At 51.6% G+C, this 27280-nt stretch overlaps 11 protein-coding genes across 11 annotated transcripts; 4 read left to right on the top strand and 7 right to left on the bottom strand.

The window, feature by feature from the left end:
• Window positions 1–85: 85 nt before the first annotated feature.
• On the bottom strand, window positions 86–907 carry N7515_007550 (uncharacterized protein; the record flags this gene model as incomplete). The annotated part of the gene is made up of 1 exon (XM_056668294.1): window positions 86–907. One exon carries the CDS (start codon window positions 905–907, stop codon window positions 86–88), a length of 822 nt encoding a protein of 273 aa, XP_056521890.1.
• A 712-nt stretch (window positions 908–1619) lies between these two features.
• N7515_007549 (S-adenosylmethionine-dependent methyltransferase) lies at window positions 1620–2783 on the bottom strand (the record flags this gene model as incomplete). Its single annotated transcript, XM_056668293.1, has 3 exons — window positions 1620–2365; window positions 2430–2687; window positions 2753–2783. 3 exons carry the CDS (start codon window positions 2781–2783, stop codon window positions 1620–1622), a joined length of 1035 nt encoding a protein of 344 aa, XP_056521889.1.
• Window positions 2784–3144: 361 nt separating this feature from the next.
• On the bottom strand, window positions 3145–3991 carry N7515_007548 (ESCRT-I subunit protein VPS28; the record flags this gene model as incomplete). Its single annotated transcript, XM_056668292.1, has 3 exons — window positions 3145–3552; window positions 3616–3852; window positions 3902–3991. 3 exons carry the CDS (start codon window positions 3989–3991, stop codon window positions 3145–3147), a joined length of 735 nt encoding a protein of 244 aa, XP_056521888.1.
• Window positions 3992–4349: 358 nt separating this feature from the next.
• On the top strand, window positions 4350–6521 carry N7515_007547 (mRNA-binding ribosome synthesis protein NOC2; the record flags this gene model as incomplete). The annotated part of the gene is made up of 1 exon (XM_056668291.1): window positions 4350–6521. One exon carries the CDS (start codon window positions 4350–4352, stop codon window positions 6519–6521), a length of 2172 nt encoding a protein of 723 aa, XP_056521887.1.
• A 193-nt stretch (window positions 6522–6714) lies between these two features.
• Window positions 6715–9145, bottom strand: N7515_007546 (uncharacterized protein; the record flags this gene model as incomplete). The annotated part of the gene is made up of 9 exons (XM_056668290.1): window positions 6715–7273; window positions 7332–7366; window positions 7421–7431; window positions 7489–7557; window positions 7620–7788; window positions 7838–8003; window positions 8055–8809; window positions 8871–9079; window positions 9130–9145. The coding sequence occupies 9 exons, from the start codon at window positions 9143–9145 to the stop codon at window positions 6715–6717; spliced, it is 1989 nt and encodes a 662-aa protein (XP_056521886.1).
• A 556-nt stretch (window positions 9146–9701) lies between these two features.
• On the bottom strand, window positions 9702–11796 carry N7515_007545 (molybdopterin cofactor biosynthetic protein; the record flags this gene model as incomplete). Its single annotated transcript, XM_056668289.1, has 2 exons — window positions 9702–10366; window positions 10533–11796. Coding segments are annotated over 2 exons (1929 nt in total), but the record flags the coding sequence as incomplete, so codon positions are not given.
• A 437-nt stretch (window positions 11797–12233) lies between these two features.
• Window positions 12234–14777, bottom strand: N7515_007544 (ABC-F family ATP-binding cassette domain-containing protein; the record flags this gene model as incomplete). Its single annotated transcript, XM_056668288.1, has 7 exons — window positions 12234–12602; window positions 12660–13754; window positions 13804–13903; window positions 13952–14144; window positions 14199–14387; window positions 14440–14629; window positions 14700–14777. 7 exons carry the CDS (start codon window positions 14775–14777, stop codon window positions 12234–12236), a joined length of 2214 nt encoding a protein of 737 aa, XP_056521884.1.
• Window positions 14778–17488: 2711 nt separating this feature from the next.
• On the top strand, window positions 17489–19302 carry N7515_007543 (bZIP transcription factor; the record flags this gene model as incomplete). The annotated part of the gene is made up of 2 exons (XM_056668287.1): window positions 17489–18443; window positions 18503–19302. 2 exons carry the CDS (start codon window positions 17489–17491, stop codon window positions 19300–19302), a joined length of 1755 nt encoding a protein of 584 aa, XP_056521883.1.
• A 1146-nt stretch (window positions 19303–20448) lies between these two features.
• On the top strand, window positions 20449–23568 carry N7515_007542 (ribonuclease Z; the record flags this gene model as incomplete). The annotated part of the gene is made up of 1 exon (XM_056668286.1): window positions 20449–23568. The coding sequence occupies one exon, from the start codon at window positions 20449–20451 to the stop codon at window positions 23566–23568; it is 3120 nt and encodes a 1039-aa protein (XP_056521882.1).
• A 246-nt stretch (window positions 23569–23814) lies between these two features.
• On the top strand, window positions 23815–25883 carry N7515_007541 (putative acid phosphatase; the record flags this gene model as incomplete). The annotated part of the gene is made up of 7 exons (XM_056668285.1): window positions 23815–24072; window positions 24121–24133; window positions 24191–24225; window positions 24290–24305; window positions 24367–24532; window positions 24592–24926; window positions 24985–25883. The coding sequence occupies 7 exons, from the start codon at window positions 23815–23817 to the stop codon at window positions 25881–25883; spliced, it is 1722 nt and encodes a 573-aa protein (XP_056521881.1).
• Window positions 25884–26009: 126 nt separating this feature from the next.
• N7515_007540 (putative short chain dehydrogenase/reductase) lies at window positions 26010–26972 on the bottom strand (the record flags this gene model as incomplete). The annotated part of the gene is made up of 1 exon (XM_056668284.1): window positions 26010–26972. The coding sequence occupies one exon, from the start codon at window positions 26970–26972 to the stop codon at window positions 26010–26012; it is 963 nt and encodes a 320-aa protein (XP_056521880.1).
• Between the last annotated feature and the right edge of the window lie 308 nt (window positions 26973–27280).

Here is a 27280-nt window from a genome sequence, read left to right as displayed (position 1 = left end):
GCGGTATTCCCATAATCAATCATGAATTCATAAACGCATCAAATCATAGCAGACTATTTACACATTATACGTATCGTATCAACCATTATTTTTGTCCCGCTCCATCCGTTTGCTTTTGGCCCTGACCCTGACCCCGAGGAGCAGCCTGAGCAGTAGGAGGCGGCGGTGGTTTCTCCTCCACAATCTTCCTCACCAAAGTAACTGGCACAAAAGCACAATCCAACAAGCCCTGCTCTTCAAGAACGCGAGCAAGTTCATCGCCATCCCGATCATAATAGAGCGCCCATTCACCCTCCTCTTCCTCAATCGCAAAGAAAGCGTCCTTCCCCTCAAGCAAAATAGTTTTCTCATCCTTAGACCAATCCCATGGCTCAACCACCTGCTCCACGCTCTGCGACCGGTTTCCGTACCGCAACTCATGCGTTTCCTTATCCGCATATATCCAATTGAGCAGCGGCGGGTTGTCCTGCACATAAGTCGGGAGGCCGAGACCGCGCTCGCGCTTGAGATATTTCAATTCCTCTGGTTCTGGGTATTCGATGTAGAAGGCTAAGGCTGTGAAAGCTGGAGGGGAGCGTTTGGAGGGATCTTTGTCGGCGAGGTAGACCTGGGAACGGGCGAAGATATCAGCTTGAGTTTCGAATAGTGAGAGGAGTTGTATCTCCTTTTCGATTCGAATTCTCGGTGCTCTTCGGGTGTCTATTCTTACCTTTTCATCTCTCACCACAACGGTCATCCCATTTAATTCACGGTCATCATCTGTATCCCCGAGACATTCTGCTTCGATGTTGAACTTCACCATGCGACGGGCGTCTTCCTTGCGCTGGTTTGCTTTGCGTTGCTCGCTGGATGCGAGTGATACACCTGTCACCACCGGGATTGAGGTGATAGCGAGTAGTCCGATCATTGTTCAGGTCTTCGGTGGGGTATAAGCTGTATTGGGTATGCGGTGGTTGCTTCTGCAATGGATTTCTCGTGGAATAGGTAGGAAGCGAACGAATGGTGACAAGGGATAGTAAGTCGCGGTACAGGTCATCAATTTTGGTATGCGCGCATCCTCTTATATTGGGTTCCTGGAAGTTGCAGCGTCGTATCCATGTGGCGTTTTGGTCTGGACTCGTCACTCAGGTCGATTTATGCGTTGGTGTGAGTTGCTTGGCAGCTTGAGATCTGGACAGTATTGGACGATTGATTAACCAAATAGTCTAATAGAGCTGCAGATCATGTAGGCAGTAGGTATCTGTTTCGTGTTTTCGCCAGAATCCATGATCTTTACAGCGGGCAGTATCCATGGATGAAGCGATAACCAATCTGCGGTGACACCGACGTCATCGCCACGTGATGGCCCTGTTGCTCCTCATTCCTTTGGTCGACCAACGACGCTGCTCCATCAGATTGATCCAGCTCAGGGAAAATACATTGCGAATGGGTTCTCATCATTAAATTCGCATGCGCCCACACTCGCGTGGGCTTACGGATCTACCAGATCAACTAACGGCCTCCGATCTAGATGGATGCATTGCTCAATAACCAAAATCTAGGAATCCCTATTCTAATCTATCGTGTATCGTTTATTCGTCATCTCGTTCAGTCGCAATCCAGACCTGGCAGTACCGCCATTATACCTTCTCGCTCCATCCCCAAATCGACCACCAGCAAGTGACGGCCAGCGCGCCTCCATCCGCGCTCTCCCAGTCGTCATAGCCCACTTCCTCGCCCTCTTCGATCACTGCCAGCCCCAAATCACCCATTCTCTGCCGGAACTCCTTCACCTGCGGCAGATATGCATCCCGCAGCGGCATCTCCACCATGACCCGCGCATCGAGCCCGCGGCTAAGCCAAGGACTGATGGTGTCCACCAGCCATTTGGGATGCTTGGGTGAATACAGTGGATCTGCAGCGAGAATCACATCAAACCGCTCTTCAGCCGTTGGCAGGGGTGACGGTGTGACTGACCAGTCAAGTACGCCGGTGGTCACAGTCGCCCCAGTCCTATCGAGCAGTTCCACATTCAAGGCAGCGTTGTGGGCGAGATTGGGGACGATCTCAGGCAAGTCGGTGAGGTGGACTGTGGCAGACTTGCCTTGCAAAGCTGCAAAGGATAGTCCGACCAAACCAGTTCCGGCACCGAGTTCGAGTACCCGCAGGGACTTCCGAGGGTTGGAAGCGGAGGAATCGGCCGAAGCGGTGGGGACAAGCGTTGGTGGCGATTCGAGCGTGTGAAGCCGACGCGAGAGAAGGTAGGAAGACACCCAAGTCTTCATACCGAGGTTGTCAGCCGTGATTGATGGTTCGTGGAGGGTCAGTGTGCATTCCTCGCCGGATGAGGTGGGGATGTTGAACACTCGTGACATTGCCGGCATTGCTGGCAAATGAGTCATGGTCAGCATGATATTTCAACACAGTTATACATGTGACGATCTGCTTACCGGTTCGACCAGACCGCTCACTTAATCGTGCAGCGGCTGCATCCCAAATTGCCTCCCGCAGTTCATCGGTGTCGAGCCATGCGAGCGGACTGGCGATGATGGATGTGAGGTACCGAGTAACCCCTGCAGGCTGAACTGCGGGGCCCTTGACAACATCGGCAGTCGTACCGAATGTGCGCGGCTTCAGACTCAGCAGAGCCAGTGCTTTCACGAGGTCGGTCCCAGATGGCTTCTGGTAGAGTTGTGGCAGGTCCAGCACTGCGCTTATCAGTTCCATTATCTTTTGTGGACCGGATGGACCAGAGGGTCAATTGTAAACTGACCGTGAAGTGGCTCATCTGTAGAACTGATCATAGTGATATCTGTCGGTGTCTATTCTAAGTGTGTCTTTGAAGAGTATGCAAAGCAACAAATTCGCCCGATACCTGGGGGAAATCGGAAAAAAAGTGGCGGAGAAAAAAGAAATATTCCCAAATAGGAAAGGCTGGCGCTGCCGTTCCGCGGGTCAATGGCGGCCTAGATCCTCAGGCATCATTATTTTACAACTGGTAGTCAACTAAAGCATTCCCATGGGCAACACCAGTGTTCTGAAATAAGCTAGAGTTGTTGGTGTATATGTCTAGGTAGCGAGCGATGATCACGCCAAATCTAAAGCAAAATGGTATCTTTCTCCCCTCCATGAACGCCTTGCCAATGCATCAGAACACTCCAACAATCAATTCAACGTCGCCTTGAAGCCTTGATAAGCCCGTTCAATATCAAAGGCAAGCTCCCGAGCTTGATCCTCGCTCAGTTCTTCAGTAGCGCGCATCTGATTCAATGCGATCAACCACTGTATGATCTTGCCGCGGTCCTCAAAATCGCTGTCTGTCACCTTGTTGACAGACTGGATAACCTCCGACAAAAGCGGATGCAATGCATCTTTCGATACCATATTGAGTTTCAATGCATCGAGGAAGGTGATAAAGTTCTCGGTTGCCGCCAGAATCAAACTGCCCGAAGCACCGCCAACCGACCCTGTCGCCGCGGCGCCCATACTAGGTGTTGGTGCACCGTGAGAAGCCTGCTCAACTGTTGCAGGAAGACCAATGCGCAATCTCTCTGTAGCCCGTGGACATTCTAACTGTATTGTTTACCTGTCAGCGATGCCTTGGTATATGCGGGGTAAAAGTGGGCAAATACTCACGCCCCAAGTCCGTTTGAAGGTTTCTAAATCCACAAATTCCCGCCATACTGTTTCATCCCCAAGACTCGACTTATATTGCTTCAAGAGCCGTGTGCATGTCTCGGTATATTCTGCCTCGGTGACCACATCCTTGATGTATGCCTTTTCAAGTCCATCGAGAGTGATGATGATGCTGTAAATTTCGGCTAGTGATTCGTATAAATCACGTTCAGCTGGACTCGACGCTAGTTTGACTTCCTAGAGCGAGGTTAGCCATGACCATCACTGCGGAGACAGGCATCCATACTTCGTCAAGGTTGATGGAGGCCGATCGAGCGGGGTTAGGTGTGTAGCTGTACGGTGTTGGCGCGTAGGAGAGTGGGCGCTGTGAGTACATGCTGGGTAAGGCAGCACTATGTACAAGGATCGCGAGAATCGTCAGGCCAATCGTCAGTCGTCAGTCGTGAATTGTCTAGATGTAGCTTGTACGGAGTAGATTGAGCGTTATCGCTCGAGGCCGAAGGCGGTGAGAAAGGCGGACCCGCTGATTTCCTCCCCAAATTTTTTTTTATCAGCCATTTCCCGACCAAGCTACAAACTTGCAGACTCTTTTTCTGCATATCTCAAGATGGTCGGAGGCAAAAAGTCCACGAAGAAGTTCATTCAGAACCGTCTGCCAGATGTCCTCGAGAAACGCAAAGCACATGCCAAAATCAAGCAAAGACACCAGCTGAACGACAAGCGCAAGGAAAAAAATGCTGCGAAACGCGCCGAAGCCGAAGCCCTCGAGGCAGAGAAGACTCCGGGAGGAATTGAAGAAGCAAAATGCCTTTTCCGAAATGAATGTGGACGACTTCTTTGCTGGAGGCTTTGAGATTCCCGAGGAAAAGGGAAAGAAGGCCAGCAAGAAGGATACCACCCCCAAGATCGGCAAGCGCAAGCGCTCAGAAGAGAAGGCAGAGGCTGAAGCCGAGGTTTCTGAAGGCGAAGAATCAGACGGCGCTGATGCTTACGATGAGCACAAAGATCAATTGGAGTCATTGAAGGAGAAGGACCCCGAGTTCTACAAATATCTGAAGGAGAATGATGCGGAGCTGCTCGAGTTCGGTGATCAGGGTGATCTCTCGGAGGTCGATGCTTTGAGCGAAAGTGAAGAGCCAGAAGAGAAGGAACCCGCCAAGAAAAAGAAGAAGTCCAAGAAGGAGGATGTGGAGGAGGAGCCCGAGGAAGATGATACCCTGACCATCGCGATGGTCAAGAAATGGCAGAAGTTGATGGAGGAGCAAAATTCGATCCGAGCCATGCGCCAGGCTGTGCTCGCTTTCCGCGCGGCCGCCTATGTCAACGACCCCGACGCCCCCGATCAGAAATATACCATCTCCGACAAGAACGTCTACCACCAGGTTCTCGTCACGGCCCTCAACACTGTTCCCAAGGTCCTGGCCCACCACCTTCCCGTCAAGGAGAGCGCTTCAGGCAAGATCAGAGTGTCATTAGACTCCAAGAAGTTCAAGACCCTTACACCTCTGATCAAATCGCACACTGCTTCCGTCCACCAGCTTCTGGTCAACTTGTCCGACGCATCGACACTCAAGCTGACCCTTGCGTCCATTGAGCCCATGCTGCCCTACCTTCTTCAGTTCCGTAAGGTCCTGAAGACCCTCGTGAAGATTGTCGTCGGCATTTGGGCCGATGTTTCCACCGCGGACGCTACCCGTATCACCGGTTTCTTGATCTTGCGCCGCCTCATGGTTTTGGGAGATGCAGGTATCAAGGAGACTGTCCTGAAGGCCACCTATGAAGGTGTGGTCAAGGGCAGCCGCAACACCACCGTGCACACGCTTGCAGGCGTGAACCTGATGAAGAACTCCGCAGCTGAAATCTGGGGTATTGACCAGAACGTCTCATACACCGCAGGATTCTCCTTCATCCGTCAGCTGGCTATGCACCTGCGCAAGAGCATTACCAACACCTCGAAGGAGTCCTACAAGACCATCTACAACTGGCAATACGCGCACTCACTGGACTTCTGGTCCCGTGTACTCTCACAGCACTGCGATGGCCTTGTCGAGGCTCAAATCGGCAAGCAATCCGCTCTGCGTCCCCTAATCTACCCCGTTGTGCAGATCACTCTGGGCGCCATGCGTCTCATCCCCACCGCCACCTACTTCCCTCTGCGCTTCCAATTGACCCGCTCCCTGCTCCGCATTTCCCGCGCCACCGGCACCTACATCCCGCTCGCGTCTTCACTCCTCGAGGTCCTGACCTCCGCAGAGATGCGCAAGCACCCCAAGTCCAGCACCCTCAAGCCTCTGGACTTCAACACTGCGATCCGCGCGCCCAAATCCTACCTGCGCTCACGTACCTACCAGGACGGCGTGGGCGAGCAGGTCGCCGAGCTCCTCTCCGAGTTCTTCGTCCTCTGGTCCAAGCACATCGCGTTCCCGGAACTGTCCGTGCCGGTCATTGTATCTCTCAAGCGCTGGCTGAAGCAGGTCTCTGCCCGTAGCGGTGGAAACAAGAATGCCAAGGTCAACCAGTCGATTCTGCTGATCGTGCAGAAGGTTGAAGCCAACGCCCGCTGGATCGAGGAGCGTCGTTTGAACGTTACTTACTCTCCCCGCAACCGGAATGAGGTTGAGTCTTTCCTTAAGGACGTTGACTGGGAGACTACACCTGTCGGTGCTTTTGTCAAGACACAGCGCAAGCTTCGTGAGGAGCGTGCTGCCGTTCTTGAAGAAGGTCGCCGCGAGGAAGAGAAGCGGAGATTGGAGGCGAAGCAGAATGGTGATGATGATGAGGCGATGGGTGGTGTTTCTGCCAGTGATGAGGGTAGCGAGGATGAGGATGAGGAGGAGTTGCAGAGCGAGAATGAGGACGAGATCGAGAGTGAAGATGAAGACGAGATGGAGATGGAGGACGAGTAGATGCTTTGCTCTGTTTAATTTGTATATCTCTATGTCCATGTCCATCTACTTCCCACGGTTATTGCATATGTCTACTTTGTTTAAAAAAATGGGGTAGTCATCCCATGAAAAGAATCATTTCATCAAAGAGTTCATATCATCATAATCTCGTAAATTCAGTCTAATACCTAGTCTAATAGCACTCAAGTAGGAACTAAACAGACCCAACAGGCCCACGCTCCTGAAAAACCATAGATCTATCCCTCCTCAAAGCAGCATCCTCCTCCTCTGCCCAAGCCAAAGACTCACTAGGCAACATAATGGCCTTATCAATAGCAACCGGCAACCCCCGATGTCTCCCCCTTAACGCAACAGCAGCCAGAATCAACTTGCTAACACCACGCCACGCCCCACAGAAAGAGTAATTCTTCCCGGGGAAACCAAGACTAACACCGACACAGCCATAAGCCGAAACAACCTCGAAGATAATGTTGAAAGTTGAAAACGCCACAGGCTGGGCACTGTAATGGTCCGCCTCAGCGATAGCAATGAAGAACACCGCCAGTGCTATCCACCACAGATCATGGCTGAGCTGGGAGCGGAGCTGCTGGTGCACGAAGTAGCCGCGGGAAGTCTCGGGGAAGCCGGGACGGTTGAGGTGGCGGCGGATTAGATTCATTGCTAGGTTGCTGCGGCTGGTGTTTGCTGGTGAGTCTGGGGTTTCATCGTGTGCGTAGATTCCTAGCGAGCGTTCTTCGTAGACGTTTGTGTTGCTGTGGGTTTGTTAGGTTTGGATTGAAGTTGGGGTTCATTGGTGGACTGTGTACTTACCGCATTGTGAGGGTGACTGGGTACGCGGAGACGTACTGAGGGAATTGTTAGTTTGGGTCTCGGGGAGGGTTGAAGTGATCTCGTCTTACCATCATGAGGACTGCAGGGTAACTTGGGTTAGCTGTATCTTTCGGTGGGGGACATGGGATAGACATACCATAGAGAACCAGGAGCCCCTGGTGAAGGTCGGCGATTGTGACAACGTAGAATCCACCAGCGCGAACCGCTTCACTCGGAATACTTTGTTAGCTCATCTGCGCTTCGTCTTGTTAGTATGGTTTGACGCACCTAGAGCTTGGAACAGTCCATCCAATATGCGGAATTCCGTGGGAAGACTCTCAATGTCCTTGTTTCCAATGGAAAGCAGCTCGAAGGCTGCCCAGTCTATACCGTTCAAGATAATAATCGTGCCGAGTAGGTACCAAGTATGGCGAGCAGGGAAGAGATTTGTATAGACCTGGATGCATGAGTTTCCATATGCAGTTCATTAGAATCAGGCAACTCACCCTACGGGGATGCTCCAGGATGAAATCAAGGGTTATGCGCCATGATTGCCACGCCGGCCGATTCGGCAGCATTTTCCTCATCGTCCAGATAATAAACCGCAGGAAACAAGGGAATAGGGTATTCCCAGCCAGAATCAGTAACCCCATTGTAAGGAGAGGGTAAGCCCTATCGCGAGTCAGCAAGTATCTTTAAGCAGTAAATCCGGGGATCTCCCACCTCAACTGCAAAGCAGTCATATTCGCATCCAGGAGAGACATTCCACTGTTCACAAAAGCCGAAACAGCAAAGAAAGAACCCGTCCAAAAAGGCGACAGCCCATTCGATCGCGTCACGTCCGGATCATTAATTTCCAGCCAGCAACCCACCCCAATCACACCGAACAGAATGAACAAGACCAAATAAAGGAACACGATCACAGATAGAAATGAGACAGCTTTGTACTCCACGCCACCCAGTTCCTCACGCTCAGCTGCAGTGAGATCGTGGAACTGCGAGTTGCGGGATACCAGTCCCTTGGACGCCATGTACTTCTGCGTACCACGGATAATACCCTTGAAGCCAGACACCGAGTCCTCTTTAGAGAGCGGCACGGGCACAGCGTCGCGGGGGTGATTATTGAGGTCCGGCCTCGCCCCGATACCAGCCATCGGAAAGACTCGATGATGATGAAGACGGGGTGTGCCGCCAACTGTGACCTGGTCATCGTCAATCCAGCGCTTATCATCTGATTCTCCCCGTGCCTCGTTATCAGTCCCGGTGCTCCTCTGAGTGGATACTCCCACGTGCAAATCAACTGCTGAAGAGCGACTAGACCGCTCTCTTTCTCGTGCATCGGAGACACCCTTGAACTTTGCTTCAAATGCTCTCTTGCGTACTAGGAGTACAGTGAGGGATATCAGGATAGCATGTCCCAGAATCAGCAGCAGAAACAGTACTGCTTGTTGAAAGGAGTTCAGGGTCGACAGGTCCACCTGATGATCGAGTCATTAGTCTCAAATCAAAGCCATTGGTATTTGGGAAGCAATTTCTTACCGTATTCAGACCAGCACCAGTCATGGCGCTAACGCACATGAATATTGAATTTACATAGGAAACACTGCGCCATGGCGTCGATGTCAAATAGAATATGACGCTGGTAATCAGACAGGTCGCAATGAAGTAGAAATAGTGCAGCGTCAGAAAGTTCAAAGGTGGCAGCATCGCCAATATGATGTCCCATGTCTTCCGCCGCCAGTTGCCGGCTGTATCGAGTGGTTAGCGATATCTCTGACAGTAAGAAGGAAGTACATACGGATCAGTTTCTTCATTGTTAAAGATTTGGCCTGGCCAAGTTCCAGTGAATAACGGCACAATTGTATTCCCTCGTAATGATGAGAGGTCCGCAGGATTTTCACGAGACACACAAGTCGAGAAGTCGACACGACCTCGACAGATAAGTCAAGTATCTAATTCATTTTTCTTCTGTCTTTGTGATACTGTGTAAAGGAGGGAATGTGCCAACAGCTGAAAGCCTTGGCCGTAGCTTGGCCGTAGCTTGACCGACCTAAAATTGTTAGGCGGAAATTTTATGGCTGGAGACTTCTCACGATAACCACATACTTGGCTTTTAGAGGAATGTCGAGAGGAAATGATCCAACTGGATCACTGCAAAGTCTGCTTTCTCACCAGGAGATAGAGAAAGAGGTGAAAGAGGGAAAAGAAAAGATCCGAGAAAAGTGGGTGAGGGATTTAACCGTTCCAACGGTGTACGGTAGTATAGGGCTGAAGACCGAGTAAAGAACAAAAGGAGAGAAGACTTGTATTTTACCGCATAGAAGAATGAAGATTAAGTCTCTACTCAGACTTAGACTACTCTTCTCTATCTCAGTCTATTCCATCACCAAGCTTTTCCTCCCGTAGCCAATGTCCACTCTTCCCCCCTTGTTTCTCCAACAATCGAACACTGCCTATGACCATGCCTTTATCCACAGCCTTGAGCATATCATAAATAGTCAAAGCTGCACCCATCGTAGCCGTCATAGCCTCCATTTCCACTCCCGTGCGACCAAAGCAGCTGACCGACGCCACAACATTCATGGCACCGTGATCCCTGTGCCCAGGCTCAACCAAATCCACACTGACCTCGACCCCAGTGATGCCAATGCCAGGATGACAAAGAGGTACAATGTCAGGGGTCCGTTTTGCTGCCATGATGCCTGCGATCCGGGCGACGCTGAACACATCGCCTTTGTGCGTGTGTTGTCCCTTCTGTAGGATATCCCAGGGTCGCGCGTTCGAGAAAGAAACGGTGCAGGCGGCTGTGGCGACTCGTTTTGTCTCGGGTTTCTCGGTGATCTGAGTCATGTGCACCGTCTTAGAGGGAGTGAGGTGAGGGAGGTCGGCATCTGAGGTGGTTGGGAGAGAGGGCGATGGGCGAGAACGTCCATTATGGTACAGACGAATCTGGGAAGATGCAGGGGGGTGCGAAAGCATGTGTACAGGGATATTTGGCCAAGCAGTCCTTGGACTCAATAGTTTCGGTATTTTATCTAGTGCAGCTATCAGCGTGGTGCTTCAAAGAATCATTCCTCCAAATACATGAAGATGTGTACATGGTATCAAGTAGATCTCGCCAATTTTCCAGTGTACAAAAGATGTCCATCCAGGTATATAAGTCATAAAATGTTTCCAATCGTGAAAGAAGAGGCTACCCACCGATCAGGATCATGGGACGGTTCTTCATATCCTTCAACTGTTCCATGCCAGCGTGTTTCGCCTTCTTGCGTTTCACCGCCATGCCGATGATATCGAGAATCTCACGTTCTCGCTCGTTCATTAAACCGCCCTCGTCACTAAGACGGGCGGCTTTTTGTACTGTTTCCAATAGCTGCAAACTGTTCATTGCATCCTCATCAATTGGATTTCCGCCGTTTTCCTTTCGAATGACATCGCGTAAGGATACCTCGGAGTTACCAAACAGGCAAACCTTGAGGTTCCCATCGCTAGTGATGCGCAGGCGATTGCAAGTACCACAGAAGTTATGCGTCATGCTCGTGATGAAGCCCACACTGCCTTCAAACCCAGGAACACGGTATGTCTTGCTGGTGTCGTTCTTGTGATCCGCCACTTTTTCGAACGTGGGATACTTCTCGCGAATAACAGCCAGCATCTCCTGGTAGGAAAACATCTTCTGTTGATTCCATTTGTTCCCACCGAAGGGCATGTACTCAATGAAGCGCACTTCAATGGGCTTCTCACGGCCCAGTTCCACGAACGGAAGAATCTCTCGGTCATTCATTCCCCTCATAACGACGCAATTGATTTTCAACTTGATCCCCGCACCGGCCTTGTTCATTTCCAGAATGCGGTCGATGCTCTTCATTACAGCGTCGAAGCCCTTGCGTCTCGTCATGATCTGGAACTGAAACGGATCCAGCGTGTCGAGACTTAGATTGACTCCCGTCAGTCCAGCCTCCACCATCGGGTCCAATTTGCGATGCAGTGAAATTCCATTGGTTGTCAAGCACAGCTCCCGAAGCCCATTAGACCGCAACTTGCCGATGTCCTGCATCAACGGCACGATGTCTTTGCGGACAGTCGGTTCTCCGCCCGTCAATCGGATCTTGGTCACACCTTGTGAAACAAATAGCGACGACAGATACAGGATCTCAGGCGAAGTAAGTAGTTTCGCAGAGGGTGAAAGATCTACGCCTTCCTCGGGCATGCAGTACAAGCATCGGAGGTTGCATCGTTCCGTGACGCTAATGCGGAGGTAGTCGTGTTGGCGATTGAAGGTATCGGTCAGGAACTCGGAGAAGGGCTTCGCGGACCTGAGTGTCGACAGTCTGGATGTTTCCGTGGAGCTATGCGGAGGGGTCAATTCAGGGGAGGCGGCGACGGTGGCGTCGGGTCTTGGTGCAGCGTGAGTGCTCTGTGGTCGCGTCTGTATTGCCACTGAGCCCCAGGACTGACGGGTAATCCTGGGGCAAGACAAAATCCGCTTGCACAGGCCAGCCATTATAGGGTATTTTCTTTGCAAAGGGTCAAATATGGCATTTTGCCGGGATTATATGCAGGAAGTCCTCGGAAGGAGGGGGATGTCTCTCGTATCGCTTGGTCTCGTATCGCTTGGAGACTCTCGGCGGTTTACCTCAGTTCCCTCAGCCGCCCCTCGGATTATACCGCCTGCCTCTTCTAGCGTGCTGAGTCGGGGACTAAGAACCGCAATCAGGTTAGCGTGGCAGAATTCTGAGAATTCGGCAGAATCATAGGCGGTGGTGTAAGGAAACGGAGGTAATCGGCGGTCTCCGTCATGTGTCATGGTGTCTGGCCTCAGGCTACGAACTCAGGGTCCCTTGCGGCTTGCATCAACATTTCAACATGGTCATAAACGAAACTCCTTCAAATAAGTTTAAACTATAGAGCCGGTAATAACCTATGCACTCGCTTCACGAGACTCTGCTCGAACTGCTCCACGCCAGTTCTCTGTTCGGTCATCTTACCCTGTTTGATCACGAAGACTGACCGCCGCCTCTGCGTTTCCTCGGTCTGTTCCTCCTCTACCCCTTCGAAATCCTCATCAAGTTTGTGCTCGGTGTCTCGCTTGCCCTCGATCACAGACCGAACAAGAAAACGATCGTGGGAAATTAGAAGCACAGCGCCGCTGAAGGAGGAGAGAGCCGTAGCTAATGCAGTGACTGTGTGGAAGTCCAAATGAGTGGTGATCTCATCGAGAATGAGAAGCTGCGGTGCGCTCCAGACAATTCGAGCCAATGCAAGGCGGACCTATTTTTGAGAGCATTAGCCTGCTGCAAGTTTGAGCTGTTGATGCACCCTACTTACCAATTGTCCACCTGACAACTTGCAGACGGGTACATCAGATGCAGTACGCCCTGATAGCCCCATTGAAGAAAGTAGACCTCTGATAGCACCCTCATTCAAGGACCCCTCGGTCTCAATCGTCAACAAGCCCAGTGCAGTTAGACCGGGTTCGCCTCGGCCACGTTCTTGCAATTCCTCGACGGAGTGCTGGCTATAGTAGCCCAGTTTTAGCCGGGAGTGAGTTGATACCTTGCCCTTGGAAGGCAGTACCTGTCCCGTCAACACGCGCAGTAGAGTTGTCTTCCCGGATCCATTGAGACCCATGATCCCGACACGATCACCCAGGTGAACTACCAAGTTCACGTCGTCCAAGATAATCCGATCAGATTTCTTGTACTGAAACACAATATCCTCGAGCGATACCAGGGGACCCGGGAAACGCAACTCCGTTGCATCGGGTAAACTCATAATCGCGCCTTTCTCATCCACCGGAACATCGATCTCTGCTCGGTTATGCTCATGCCACCCGACTAGATCACGGTTTAATTTGAACCGGCCGCCTCTCGCACTTACTTGAAGACCCATCCGATCGTCGACCTTCTTCTGCCGCGATTTCGCCTGCCGTAGTTTGTTTTCGTCGTTGGTCTTCTTCCCGATCTTCATATTCTCCCTGATACTAGCTTCCATGTGAGCAATTTGCCGCTCCTGTGCCTCTTTCATGCGTCCAAGGTACAGCTTCTGTTCCTCAAAATCTTGCTCGTATGCGGACAGGTTTCCTCTGAAGTACGTGAGCTTCTGATCTCGTAGAATCACAATCTCCTCGCAGACAGCATTGATGAAGTCCCTGTCGTGTGAAACCAAGACGATTGTGGTCTCCGATGTCTCGCGGAGCTGTTTGAGATAGGTTTCCAGCCACACTACTCCCAGAAGATCTAAGAAGTTGGTGGGCTCATCGAGAATCATGATGTCTGGATCTTGGACCAGAACACTGGCCAGCATGCATCGCATACGCCAACCACCTGAGAGGGTGGAGACCTTCTTCCCCAGCCCATCTTCCTTGAAACCGAGACCAAGGAGAACCCGACGGGCCTGTTGCTCCAGATCGGCAAGTTTCATCTAGCTTCGTGTTAGCGGGGCACAGGATGGTTGTCTTGCAAAGTCTCACGTCTTCGAGTTGAGACTGTAAATTCTGTAATGTCTCAACGGCGGATTGGGTATCTGACTGCACAGTCTCTGCGTCAATGGCATCTACATCCTGGGCCAGCCTAGCAGAGGTAAGCTATAGTCGTTAATACGGGAGGTTTCATCCTTACATTTCCGATGCAGCTTCAAATTTTGCCTCGGCTGCCTTCAACTCCTTTCTCGCCTGTAGACCTCGTGCGCCGCTCTTCAGGCTTGCATTCTTATGTGCCAGAAAAAGCTGCTTCTCGGCTTTCTGATGACGGAGCTTGCGAATTGCTCGTACGGGCTGCATCGGGTCTTCGGCCTCAAAGCTCTTCGATAGAACTTGTGAACTAGTCAGCCATCCAAGTCCAACTTAATTCAGGAGGACCTACTTACATTCTGCCGTGTGAACAGCCTCGTTCTTAGTCTCATCGCTGCCAAGGACTGATTCCAAGACAGTTTTGTCCTGACTAAAGTTTCCTCCAAGATAACCATCGTCCTGATCATCGGTCTGCTGCAAAATTGCAATCCGAGTCGCATGCGTGATGCCAGGAATGAGTTTCTCGGCCATTGCTCGAAGGAGCGCTGTAACGATTAATAAAACAAGCTTTGTAGATACCACGGAGGACTGTCTTACTTGACTTCCCAGTCCCATTACGACCTAGCAGTCCGTAGTGGACGCCCGCCTTGAGTCGTAAGTGGGCATCCGAGATAAGCTCTCTTCCTGCAGGCTTGGCCTTTGATTTCCCTTTTGCCTTTGGTTTCGATGCATCTTCTGTGGATCCAGCAGAAGATGTAACTATAATGTTCAGCCCCTCCACGTCAATCTGTCGGATGGATCAGTTTCATTCCAGTCAGTGATCGTGAGGCCGTTTTCGCAGCTGTTCTGGTTCATACCTCCCGCGAAGGATTATCATCTAGCAGATGGAACCGTGTCTGTTTGCACGTTGCCAGAATTGTCGGGGCAGAAGTCATGACTTTCAGAATGTGGAATCCGGTTGATCTTCAGGTGCGTTCTGGATGCTTTGTCCAGGAGGTAGTCTCCAATCAGTGCTATTGAAGCCACGAGAGAATGTGCACGGATATATAGTTCGGTTCGGACAGCCTCGAATACCTAGAACAGCAAGGAGAGGTCGCATCTACTCTCAAGCCCCGTGCAGAATCAGATCTGTGCCACTATGACTCTATTAAGTATCTCTAATGTAGCGAGTCCATTGTATTAGAAGACACATAGAAATTAGATATTCCGCGGTCGGGGTCCGAAAAGGGGAATATTTAGCGCCTGAGGCAACCATTCACATTCCGCGCTTGACCTTTGGGCCTTGGCGAAGTCGCATTTTACCTAGGAAGACAAGTCTTCTGAGTCAGAGAACCTGATGGCTTCTTTTTGTCTCGGCTCTCGATATTATGAGAACATCGCAAAGTCTGAAAAGCGCATTTTGCATAAGTCACAGGGAAACAAGCTAGAACACAGCTACTTCGAGGTACAAATACAATCTTTAGCTGAGACTAATTGCTGGGAAACAATCGTGTCAGCACCTTGTAGAAGTAGCTCAGCCTCGCTAGGAGGGATTAGGGTTTAGGTCAAATTGGCAGTGCCTTAGCTGCTAGATTGAGTACTAGTTAGTTAGTGAACCTGGACTACGGAATAAACGGATATATGGATCTCAGATCGGCTCATACGGGGTTCTCACCCCAAAAGTCTGGAACATCTATAAATGTCCACGGCTAGCTCGGACTAGAGCTGCTTCCAAGGTAAATCGTCAGCCACACAAACTGCAATGCGGTTGAAGGTTTTGTAATGAAGAGGTTTGTGACCTCATAGACAGGTGCATAGATGAGAGCAGGACAGGTCTTCAGAACAGTAGACAACCAGATATTGATATCTGGCAGAAGGCTCTGGTCTAGACTCCCGGCCGTAATACCTACAAGAGCCGCTCTGATTGGAATTCCAGTGTACAGAATAGAATGATTGGCTCATTGCTATCAAATTTAGGCAGCATCTTTTGCATTACAGTGCACAGCCGACACTAGATGAGTGCGCAATAGACTTCCAGTGTTTATTTTAAGAGCAAGCAGACATACAAAGACACAGAATACTATAATGCCTGTGTAGGATTGAGGCGCAGGATCAGTTCAGCCTCGTATAATCGTATCGTATTTGCAGAGAATCAGTTGACACCCCAGGAAGCGGATATTGTATCCGCCTCAGCCCTAGATGATCACTGGACAGTGGAGACAGGAAAGCGGGTGGCTTAATGGCTGAAACTTGGGGCGTATTCGTTCTCGAATTCGAAAGAGCGGGTGTTGTAGACTCTAATCACTCTACCACGTCTGTTGTGTCTGACCAATTTTGACATTTGGTTAAGCTGCAGGGGTGATCTGAGAGGAAGACATAGAGACAAATGCAAATGTCCTAAACCGCCACAATACGTCTCATGTAGACCAAAATGCGCTCAACGCAGAACATGTACTCCGTAGAGGAAAAGGATCGACCCAACCCATTTGGAGAGTGAGGAACTTAAAACTTAGCGCTTGATAGAGTCGGACAAGCTAGCCTGTCGTGTATTAGCTCCTTCCATCACGTGCACGGAAGTTCGGCGAAAGCAGCAGTTGAAGCCTAGACACCTTGCCCATTTCAACTCTAGGAAAGCTTATTGCACTCCGTACTTGAGAAGCCTACATGGAAATTGCCGTTGTTTAGCCGGTATCGAGAACTTTCGTTGGCTACGAGGCCGCTAAGCGCAAGGATAGTCACTCTTAGCTGGAAGAGGCTGGTAGGTTACTTCGGAGTTCCAACTTCCCAGGAAAATGTACTCCGTATGGAGTACTCCCTACCGGGAGATTGTTCGCATAATTCCAGATGATGCGAGTCAACACCTGAGGAATGTAACTTTTGTCAAATCGTTCGTCTCTGATAAACAGAGACATGACACAGCCACCTGCGTCATGAAGGGAGATTCCTGCGGAGTACAGTGCCCGTGTACGGGAAAAGGGCACAAACTGTGTTTATTTACAATACGAGACGTGAGCAGTAACTCCGAGCCCTAAGTTCTTTCCTTTAGCCAATGGGATTGATTGGTGGCTGCCTGAGATCGGTCCACATTCTGAACCCCAGGGAGAAAGAGCATAGGTGTTAGGTAGTATGGCAGGTGGTCAAGACATATAAGGAAACCACGCTCCAAAGACCCAAATAATTGGCATACGGAGTATATGAGAGCTGAGTGAGTACGCAGTATCTGTATATCAGGTACAGAGCATTGTGTAGGTAGATCTGGCATTATTGAATCTTGAAACATAAAATCTGTGTCCCACAATACGCTGCGTACGAGTATGGTAAACAAGCCCCGTCAAGTGGCAATGCAGCCCCGCTATTGGCTACATTCTTCGTGCCCCGCTGAGTAAGAAAGGACGCGCAAGCCCCGTTGCTATTCCGGAACACTGGTCCCCTTCCCCTGTGCCCTTGGTTCCCTTTTTCCCTTTTCATCTCCATCTTGATCCAACTCCATACTCTATTAGACCTTCGTTTTTTTTTGGATCACTTTCATCTTTATATTTCCCTCTTTAAAAAACAATCCATATCTCTCGTTCAACTTCCTCCTATACTATCCATACCACGTATTCCGCTTCGAACGCTATCTAGCATATCCTTACGCTGTCGAGGGACAGGCTCCACCCATATCAACATGGCGACTCTCGCAGAAAATCCGATGCCACCGGCAAACTACGACCAAGAGCTTAACTCCTTCATCAACTTCGATCAACTCACATACACATCCGACCCCTCCCGATCAAAGGTCGCCATGGTTAGCCAACCGTCGGTCGCAAGTACCGATTTCACATCCAGCGATGCCCGCAGTGCTAGCTTCGCTTCGAGCAGCCAGTCTCCTCTCGCTTTCCAGGCCCCGAGCCATCAATACGACGAACACAGACAACAGACTGGGTTACCCCCTGGTGCTCTTTCCATGTCGTATAACCAGGTTCCGATGGGGTTCAATAACGGCCCGGGATTTCCCGTGAACGCTGAAGTGTATGCTGGTCACCACCTGAAGCGAGAAGATGTACCATTTGATTTCAATACCGCACCGGGCCGGAACCCGTCGGAGATGGATATTGAGCCCGAACAGATGAATGCTGCGCCATTTTTCTACCCGGCAAACCCAGGAAACAAGAACCAATATGTCGACCCCACCGCTATCGGAGGCAATGAGCTGGTTCAGGCTGGTCCATCCACACAGGTTGGCCGTATGTACCCGGGTATGCATCAGCAGCAGGCTGCGATGGCGAGGGCCCAACAACAAAAGCAGAGTGAAATGGTCCGCCATCAAATGCAGCAACGTCCGGATCAAGGACCTGGTGCTCTACCCCAAGCATGTGGTCTCCGCAATCCCGATCCGGTGGTGGAGGAGCGTATCTCTCGTCTACTGCAGCAAATGCGAAAGAACGCCATGGCCAATGGCGAGGGCTCCCCCACTCCTTCGAATGGTATGCCGCATATGGCCAAGTCCCGCAAGGATGAGGCCGACATGGACGAAGATGAGCGTCTTCTCGCTAGCGAGGAGGGCAAGAAGCTCAGCAGCAAAGAACGTCGCCAGCTGCGAAACAAAGTCTCCGCCCGCGCTTTCCGATCTCGTCGTAAGGGTATGTATTTGATCACCTCGATATGGAGCCATTCTCTTTTTGCTAATGCCTCTCAACAGAATACATTGGGCAGCTTGAGAGCGAGGTGGCCGCTAGAACCAATGAGGCTCACGAGGTCCGCCTCCAAAACCGCGCTCTTTATGAAGAGAATGCTCGTTTGAACGACTTGGCTCGGATGCTCTTGGGATCCCCTCACTTCTCGAACTTTTTGAACGACATGGGTGATACTTTGCCCGCTCAGCCTCAGCAGCAGGTCCAGCAGCAACCTCAGCAACAGCCCCAACCCCAGCAAGCACCCCAGCCTAATATGCAGGCCATTCCCAAGGACAACAGCGCCAACCACGGCCAAGAATTCCAGATGCAGCAAACCCCTCAGCCCAACATGGTAATGGTTCCCACCACCATGGGCATGACCAACGCTGGCTGGAACTCGGGGATCGACATGAACTATAGTAACACCCCTGTGTTTGCTGTCACGGAAGTTCCTGAAGGTCCGGCCCTTAATGCTGAGCTTCTGTCCGGGAAGTCTTCGTCTTTCGGTATTCCCCAGAGCTCCAAGAATGAGGCTCCCGTTGTTGATAGTCCTACCTTCGATTCCAGTCCGTCTGACATTGGTGTTGCCAATCCCGATGTCGAGATTGACGAGTCTGATCCTGCCTTTGCTCTCTTTATTGATACCCCGCCCATCGGTGCCGGCGCTGCGTTCGAAGGCGTTTCAAGCGAGAAGGCCACCCACTTTGAACTCGTCGTTGACAACTCCGAAATCAGCACCTCCGCCAAGAGAACCTTTGTCGCCCTCTGCAATAGCATTGACGCCGCCTTCGAGCGTGTGTCACTTGCCACATCCCACCTTCAGTGATTCCCCCACCAGCGTCTTGCTTTTCTAAGCCTCATTTTCTTTGTACATGTGGTTCTCTTCATCGGCATTCTGGTCTCTCTCTTCTGCTCTGTCATGGTCCAGTGGTTCTTACACTTCTGATGAAACCCCGCCATATTTTGCGACTGGCCGGTCATCCATTATCTCTTCCAGATGCCCCGGGGTGTTTCAAGGCGTCTACTCTTTTGGTTTGTGCCTTTTGCTTTTCCGTTATCGAGATTCTTCCACGATAACCTGTTTCGCTGGAATTTGAGACTATTATCCTGGCGTATTTGAAGGCCGTGTGGAGTAAAAGTCCAAACCTTTATACGGCCATATGATTGTCCCTTTTTAGTGCATAGCCTATACTCTGGATGTAGTTCAGCCAAATACAATGTTTCTTCAAGAGATCTTGCTGTAGTGACTTCAGGATGTAGTTAGGAGAGCTTGTGGATTGCCTTGACCAGACCTACAACACGTCCAAAATCCGTAAAACCAAACAAATTGACCAGACAGTGATCTTCTTTGACAATACTTGACCCTCTATGTATCTAATAATTGGAAAGATCGACTCAAATACTGCGCACTCCGTACTTCTTGGCAGAATCTATGAGCTGCTGTTCTGCCGGCCATGACGCAAATTTCGATCTCTTTTTTTTCTCCGCGGTCCGCCAATTTATCAACTCAATTTATTCCTTCCCTATGCTCTGATTGTTCATTCTTTTGCTGCATCTTGCATTTTCACCCCTATCCCTATACTCCACCAAGTTGGCTTCATCACGGTTGCGCGGTGCTCTGTCAACCGCAGCCATTCGTGCAGTCGCCTGGAGCGCGTTCCCACGAGCCTCAATTTCGCCATCCACGCTCCGATCGTACGGCAGCGCTAGAACCCGTGATCCACCAAGACCGCGAGATTCAAGGCCCAATTTGAGCCCGAGGAAGATCCACCACCCTAGCAAATTAGAAGACCGACAGAAGTCCTCGCCACTTGGAATCAGACAACCTGCAGTCAACCTCAAAGGATACGTGATACCAGCTGGTTCCGTGAAGAGCAGACACCGCTCCGATTTCGACGACTACTTAGTCTGCGAACCCTCTAAACTCGAAATCATTCCATCGGTCCGAAGTTATACAACAGGAGCTCCCAGCATGAAGTTCTTCTACCAAGTCATCACGACCCCAACGGCCGATACCCCCGGCACCGCCATCTGCCTCAATTTCCCTGATAAGCGATATTTTTTCGGTCAAGTGTCAGAAGGACTACAGCGCGCATGCATAGAGCGTGGAGTTAAGCTCGGTCTCCTTACCGATGTGTTTATCACTGGACGGACGGAGTGGGCGAATACAGGCGGGTTAATGGGCATCATTCTGACTCTTGCCGATACCTTGGCGAGTTCCAATGCGGCGCTTGAAGAGGACAGACGGCAGAAGGCCACACGCAGGGCAGAAATCGAGAGTGGTAATAAGGGTAAAGGGAAGGGAAACAAAGAAGACCCACCTACACTCAGACCCGGCAAGACCTACGAGCGGGACGGCGAGGTCTTGGAGCAGGGAAGTCACTTGACGATTCATGGTGCTACCAATCTCACGCACACCCTGGCTACGGCTCGGCGGTTTGTGTTCCGCAAAGGAACACCTGTGTACTTGAAAGAATATGACTCGGAGACACTCGCGCAGGAAACGCCTATCGGCGCCGATGATCCATTTGCGAATCCTTCGTGGTCCGACTCTAACATCAAGGTCTGGGCCCTGCCTCTCAAGCCTCAACCCTCAGCCAGCCCTCGAATTACGCGGTCGCATAGTCCGCGGAAGCGGAGCCTCGACGAGTTCCAGGGAAACGAACAGCCTGCGGATCACATAAACCAACGTGCCAAGGACCTGATGGTGAGGCAAGCGATTGTGCAGGATATGTTCAATTCAACATGGAAAATGGACACCCTTCATGAGACCCCACTGGCTGAGGTTCAAATGCCTGCAGCCATCTTTGTTCGCAACCCGCAGACCAAGGATCTTGAGCAATACAAAGGCCCCGTGCCGGGAGACAAGGAACCCCTCCCCGATATCAGGGTACTTGTCCGAAAGCCTTGGCCGGGTGCGGCGGTCGAGAACCTACCGCCCACATCCCCCTCGAAGGAGGCAGTTTGTTATATTGTGCGGAACCACGACATCCGTGGAAAATTTGACCCAAAGAAGGCCCAAGAACTGAAGGTTCAGAAGGGCCCCAATTACGCAGCTCTAACGATGGGCAAGAGCGTTCAATCTTTGGATGGCAAGACCATCACTCCAGATATGGTTTTGGGGCAGACGCGATTGGGCAAAGGCACCGCCATAATGGAAATTCCATCGTCCGAGTACCTTGAGGACATGGTTAGCCGGCCTGAATGGAAGTCGCCCGCTGTGACGACTGGCCTGCAAGTCTTCATCTGGATTCTTGGACCGGGAGTTGCTGAGCATCCCAAATTCCAGGAGTTCGTCGCCAGCATGCCTCACTGTAAGCACACCGTGTCGAGTACAGACTACTGTCCGAACTACTTGGCGTTAGGCAGTTCTGCTGGTTCAACCATTCGACTTGCTCGTCTGAGGCCCGATAACTACGCCGTTCCAGTTCACGACAATGTGACACTACCCCAACCCGGTGCCCCCAACACCGGCTCACAATCTGCAGTCGCTGCCCGCGGGAACTCTCCACTAGAGCCTATTGAACCCGGTCTCATCATCAACATGGAGCCTCAATTCGGCATCAACACGGAAGAGGTGATGCCGCTCTTCAACCCAGCCAAAGAACTGAATAGTGTCCCGCGTTCCATCCAGCAACGGATGGACGTCATAGGCAAACGCGTGGCCAAGCCCGCTTTCCAGAAGATGTTGCAAGCGCGACGGGCAGATTGGCCCGGAGCAGATGCAGAGATTATCGCACTGGGCACTGGATCCTCCGTCCCATCCAAATACCGTAATGTCTCCGCCACACTGGTCAAGGTTCCTGGGTACGGCTACTATTTGCTCGACTGTGGCGAGAATACTTTCGGCCAGCTGAAGCGAGTCTTCAACCCCGCAGAGCTTCGCGAAGTGCTCCAGAACCTGCGCATGATCTGGATCAGCCATTTGCATGCTGATCACCACCTAGGCACGGCCACCGTCATCAAGGCTTGGTACGAGGAGGTCTATAAGAATGGACCTGGTTCGTCGGCCAGCCCTGAGACTAACATGTCCAAGTTCCTCCAAGAGAAGCCACTCAGTGTTGTGTCCGACGATGCAATGCTTCGTTGGCTGGAAGAGTATTCCCAGGTTGAGGACATCGGATTTGACAAAGTTCTTGCTCTATGCGCGCATCCTGACTCCAAAGACTCTGAACTCACCACTCAATTTTCCCAACGCCTAACAGAGGGTCGTCGGATTCAGTTGAGCTTCACCGACGAATCCAACCCCCTCACTCCTCTCCTCAAGTCTGCCACTGGCCTTGAAAATCTGCTTACCTGCCGTGTTAAGCACTGCAAGGGCTCGCTCGCCGTGTCTCTTGTCTTCTCCAATGGCTTCAAACTCTCCTACTCTGGCGACTGTAGACCATCAGACAAGTTCGCCAAAATCGGAAAGGGTTCAACCGTGCTCATTCACGAGGCCACTTTCCAACATGACATGGGCGGAATGGCTATCGCCAAGCGCCACTCGACTTCCACTGAGGCGATCGAGATTGGCCGTCGCATGGAAGCGCGCGCTGTCCTGCTCACCCATTTCAGCCAGCGCTACCAGAAGTTTGCCTCTGTGGAGAATCAAAACGCAGAAACCGCCCCGCCCCGGGCGGATGTGACCGTGAATGAGCCCGCAGACGCAGATATCCCCTTCGATGACCCTCAAGACCAGCCCATGATCTCCCAAGGAGCCCCGCTATCCGACGACATCAGTCTCTCTCGATCTCGCCAACAATGGGGCCAGTACGAGGGCTTCGTCAGTAGCGCGATGGATTTCATGCGTATCAAGGTCGGGGACTTCCCTCTTGCGCAGGCATATGCACCGGCAGTGGAGAAGTATGTGCAGCTCCTGGAGCGGGCAGCCTTAGCGGAAGCGGAGCGTATTAAGAAAGACCGCCAAGAAGAAGAGAATGCTCGCAAGGCGAAGCATAATAAGAAGTGGGCCAAGCAAATGGCTACTACTACCGCTGCGACGGCTGCGCTTGCTGCCACCAAGACCGAGGAACAGATGGAACCTACTCGGTCTGTTTGGAGTGCAAGTGAAAGCGAGGAAGGGTGGGAAACGAGTGACTACGAGGCATGATAATATCGATCATTGTATATTCTATCTTGCTGTACAATACATGCATTTGGAGGAGTTCGTTGATTTGTATCTCCGAAGATACCAGCCCGAGGCACGGAGATGGTTTGGGGGGAACTTGCCGAGATGCGGAGATCAAACATCCAGGAACATACCTGAGCAGTGAGATTCATGGATGTCTTTCATACATATAGGCCGAATAAATAATAAAAAGAACAATATCTACGCTCATTCAATCTGCTTCCAAAGATGTACGCAGTAGTAACAGTAACAGTTAACGCACCGAAAGAGCCTGGCCGTCTAGACTCTACCCCAACAAATGACCCATCCCCTCACCGCCCCGATGAGTCGTATCTATTCCCCGACCCCATTTCACCAGTTTATAGATTCTTGGATACCTCTTGTCCGGTCTGCAAGATGTCCACTCTCATTCCCCGAGATCCCTATACCCAGGATGAGCTTGCTCGCCTGTATCCACCGGGCTTGAAGCTCCAGCTGGTCCAAGTGGTAAGTGTCGTGAACCATGATCTACCGAGACACAGCTAACCAAGACAGTTCCTTCGCCATGGTGAGAAAGCCATTTCAGTATGCTCCTATTCAGTCGAGTTCCCTAATTGAATTGCAGGTGAACGCACACCTGTCTCATCGCGATTCGAAAATGTATGCCGCAATTGATTCTGTCCCATCTCCGCACTCCGACGGTCTCCGCTAACATTCCCCAAAGACAGGCCTAAGTCCATGTATGCAATCCCCCCAATGCCGACATCGGCCGAGTATGTACTGATAAGCTCCCTTCGGAAGACTGGCCATATTGCGGCGTCGCAAAACGGATGGTGCAGATGGCGTCCAGCAGCAAAGACCTTTCGACATGGAACGGATTCGAATGGCGTCGGAAGATGGAATCCTTTGGCACAAATGACCAGGCAGTTGTAGCCAGCGGACCGGGAGGATTAGTCGACTCGATGTGGTAAGTTGCTGTGCAGCTCTTATCAGTACATGCAGAGAAACTAAACCGAGTATTTGTAGCTTGCATGGTGAGCTCACGGATAAGGGCCGTGAAACGACATATGCGCTCGGACAACGGCTGCGCCATCTCTATGTCGATCAGCTCGGGTTTATGCCCCAGATCAAGGCCGATGCCGAAGACATGTACCTGCGCGCCACGCCGATCCCTCGTGCTTTACAGTCGCTTCAGCAGGCCTTCTGGGGCATGTACCCGCCTAGCGCGCGGACGGCCGACTTCCCGCCGCCGGTGATTGTGGCTCGTCAGGTCAATGAGGAGACACTGTTCCCCAATGAGTCGAATTGTAGACGGTTCCGACAGCTGGCACGGCTTTTCGCCGACCGCGCAGCTACACGATGTATGAGCTTCTCCGCGGGAGATCATGTTTAGAGAATGATGCTAACTTTGATATTCAGGGAATGACTCGGAACAAATGGCGTATCTGAACAGCCTCTGGTCAAAGCATATGCCTGAAGAATCGCCCAAGGTTGCTGTCGATGCTCACCCTCGTCTGTCTGGAATCATGGACACCATCAACGCAACTGATGCCCATGGCCCAGCTACTAAGCTTCCAGCTGAGTTCTACGACAAGAAGGGTCGCGCTGTTTTGGACCGGATCGCGGTCGAGGAGTGGTTTGCCGGTTACGGCGAGAGTAGCGAGTACCGCAAGCTGGGCATTGGTGCTCTCATGGGCGATGTGGTTGATCGCATGGTCAGCACCGCTGTTGGAGGTGGCTGGCGCAGTGAGACTGCTGCCTCTGGGTCAAATAATCCCGAGACTGGCAAGGCTATCAAGTTCGCCATGAGCGGTTGCCATGACACCACCCTTGCCGCGATTCTGTCCAGTGTCGGTGGTTTCCAGGACGAGTCATGGCCTCCCTTCACTTCCTCTGTTGCAATTGAGCTCTTCTCCCAGGCGCCCCGCACGGCCATGCTCAAAGAGTTCTCGAAGCCTTCCGTCGAAGCCAAGAAGCCTGGCGTTCTCGCTAAGCTGTTCGGTCAATCCGCACCGAACGAGACCACCACGTCCGAGACCGCACGCAGACCTCTTGCATCCTTCCCCGAGGGCGCTCGTAAGTCTCTTCAGAAGCACTATGTCCGTATTCGCTACAACGACCGACCTGTCCGTATCCCCGGCTGTGCCGCCAAACCCGAGAACCACCTGCCCGGCGATGAGACCTTCTGCACCTTGGATGCGTTCAAGGAGATTGTTGATAAGTTCACGCCCCAGGACTGGCAGACCGAATGCACTGCCAACCTTGGTGCAGGGCTCCACGGCCCGGACGATCAGGCAAAGTCACCGGCTGGCTTCTAGAGAACCCATAGACTATATAATGGTGTTTTTCAATACACAATAAACGCCTATCTTCCTTCTGTATGTTTTTGTACGATATGTCCATAGCCTAAGTATACAGAGAAACCACAATAGACCGACATTCCCTCAGCTCGTCTTCGCCTTAGCATCTAAATCCGCCCTAAGCGCCTTCAACTTCATCCCGGCAACTTTCATCAACACGGAACGCGGCAAATACTCAAACGACAGCCCCTGCAACCAATGCCAGAAATAAGCCCACACAATCTCCTGCCCACAGCCCACCCGATCCAACGCCGCCGCCGCCAAAACCCTCCCCTCAGGAACAAACAAAGTCTTCTTAACATCATACCCAGCCGTGCTCACCTCCGCAACGCGCAACCCCATAACCTCAACCTTCTTTCCCTCCGCCTTAAACTCCGCCCTTAACGACTTCGTAAACGAGTCCACAAACCCCTTAGACGCAGCATAAGCACTAAGATACGGCATCCCAAACGCCGCAAGCGAAGAAACATTTAACACAAGCCCCGCATCACTCTCCTCCAGCAGTCGCACCAGCACACGGGTAATCTGAATCGCAAACGCCGCATTACAGGAAATAGTCCTCTGCACATCCTCAAACGAGTATTCCCTCAACAACGTAACAGGTTTCACCTCCCCACCGACATTATTAACCAGCACCGTCAACGTCCCAGTCCCCGGACCAGCAGCGCCGATAATATCGCGCACTTCCTGCTCGACATGGTCGATGTCCGCGCTAAGAGTCTGCGCATCGCGAACAATGACCCCGACATGTGAGTTCGGGAATTGGGCGAGGAGCTCGTCGCGCCGACGAGCGAGTTTCTGGGCGTTGCGGCCGTGTAATATGACGTTGAAGCCTCGTAAGCAGAGTTCTTGGGCGAAGCCGAAGCCGATTCCGTCTGTGGCGCCGGTGACGAAGGCCCAGTTTGTTTGGGTTGGGTTGTAGGTTTTGCGGAGGGTGCTGGGGAGGAGGTAGGTTGTTGCTTGGCGGGTCAGGGTTAGGAGGGTTTTGGTGAGGGTTAGGAGGCCTAGGTAGGCTAGGGGTTTTATGTATGTCTGGTCGAGGGGCATTTTGGTGGTATGACTGGTATCGGTTTGGGGGTGGTGGTGTGGTGGTGTGATAAGGAAGTGGTGTTGGTGTTGTTGCGGGTTATGATGTCATGTGGTTGATAGACAACGATGGTTGTGTTGGGGTGTAGGGTTGAGACTGGTCCTGGGACTGGATCACTGAGCTATACTTGATGTAAGTAGTTTGAGCTTTTATCTCTCTACTCCCATACGGAGTAGGCGTAGTTTTATAACCTCCTGAGTCCTGAGTCCTTAAGAGTGGGGAAGCTGCTATCGGCCTTCAATTACCCCCGACTCCGAGCTACTCCGTA

This window comes from Penicillium bovifimosum (assembly GCF_028826915.1).
Source record: "Penicillium bovifimosum strain IBT 22155 chromosome Unknown utg000005l_segment0_segment0, whole genome shotgun sequence".
NCBI lineage: Eukaryota > Fungi > Ascomycota > Eurotiomycetes > Eurotiales > Aspergillaceae > Penicillium > Penicillium bovifimosum.
The sequence above is the reverse complement of the archived record's forward strand: the minus strand, read 5'-3'. Positions and strand labels throughout refer to the sequence as shown.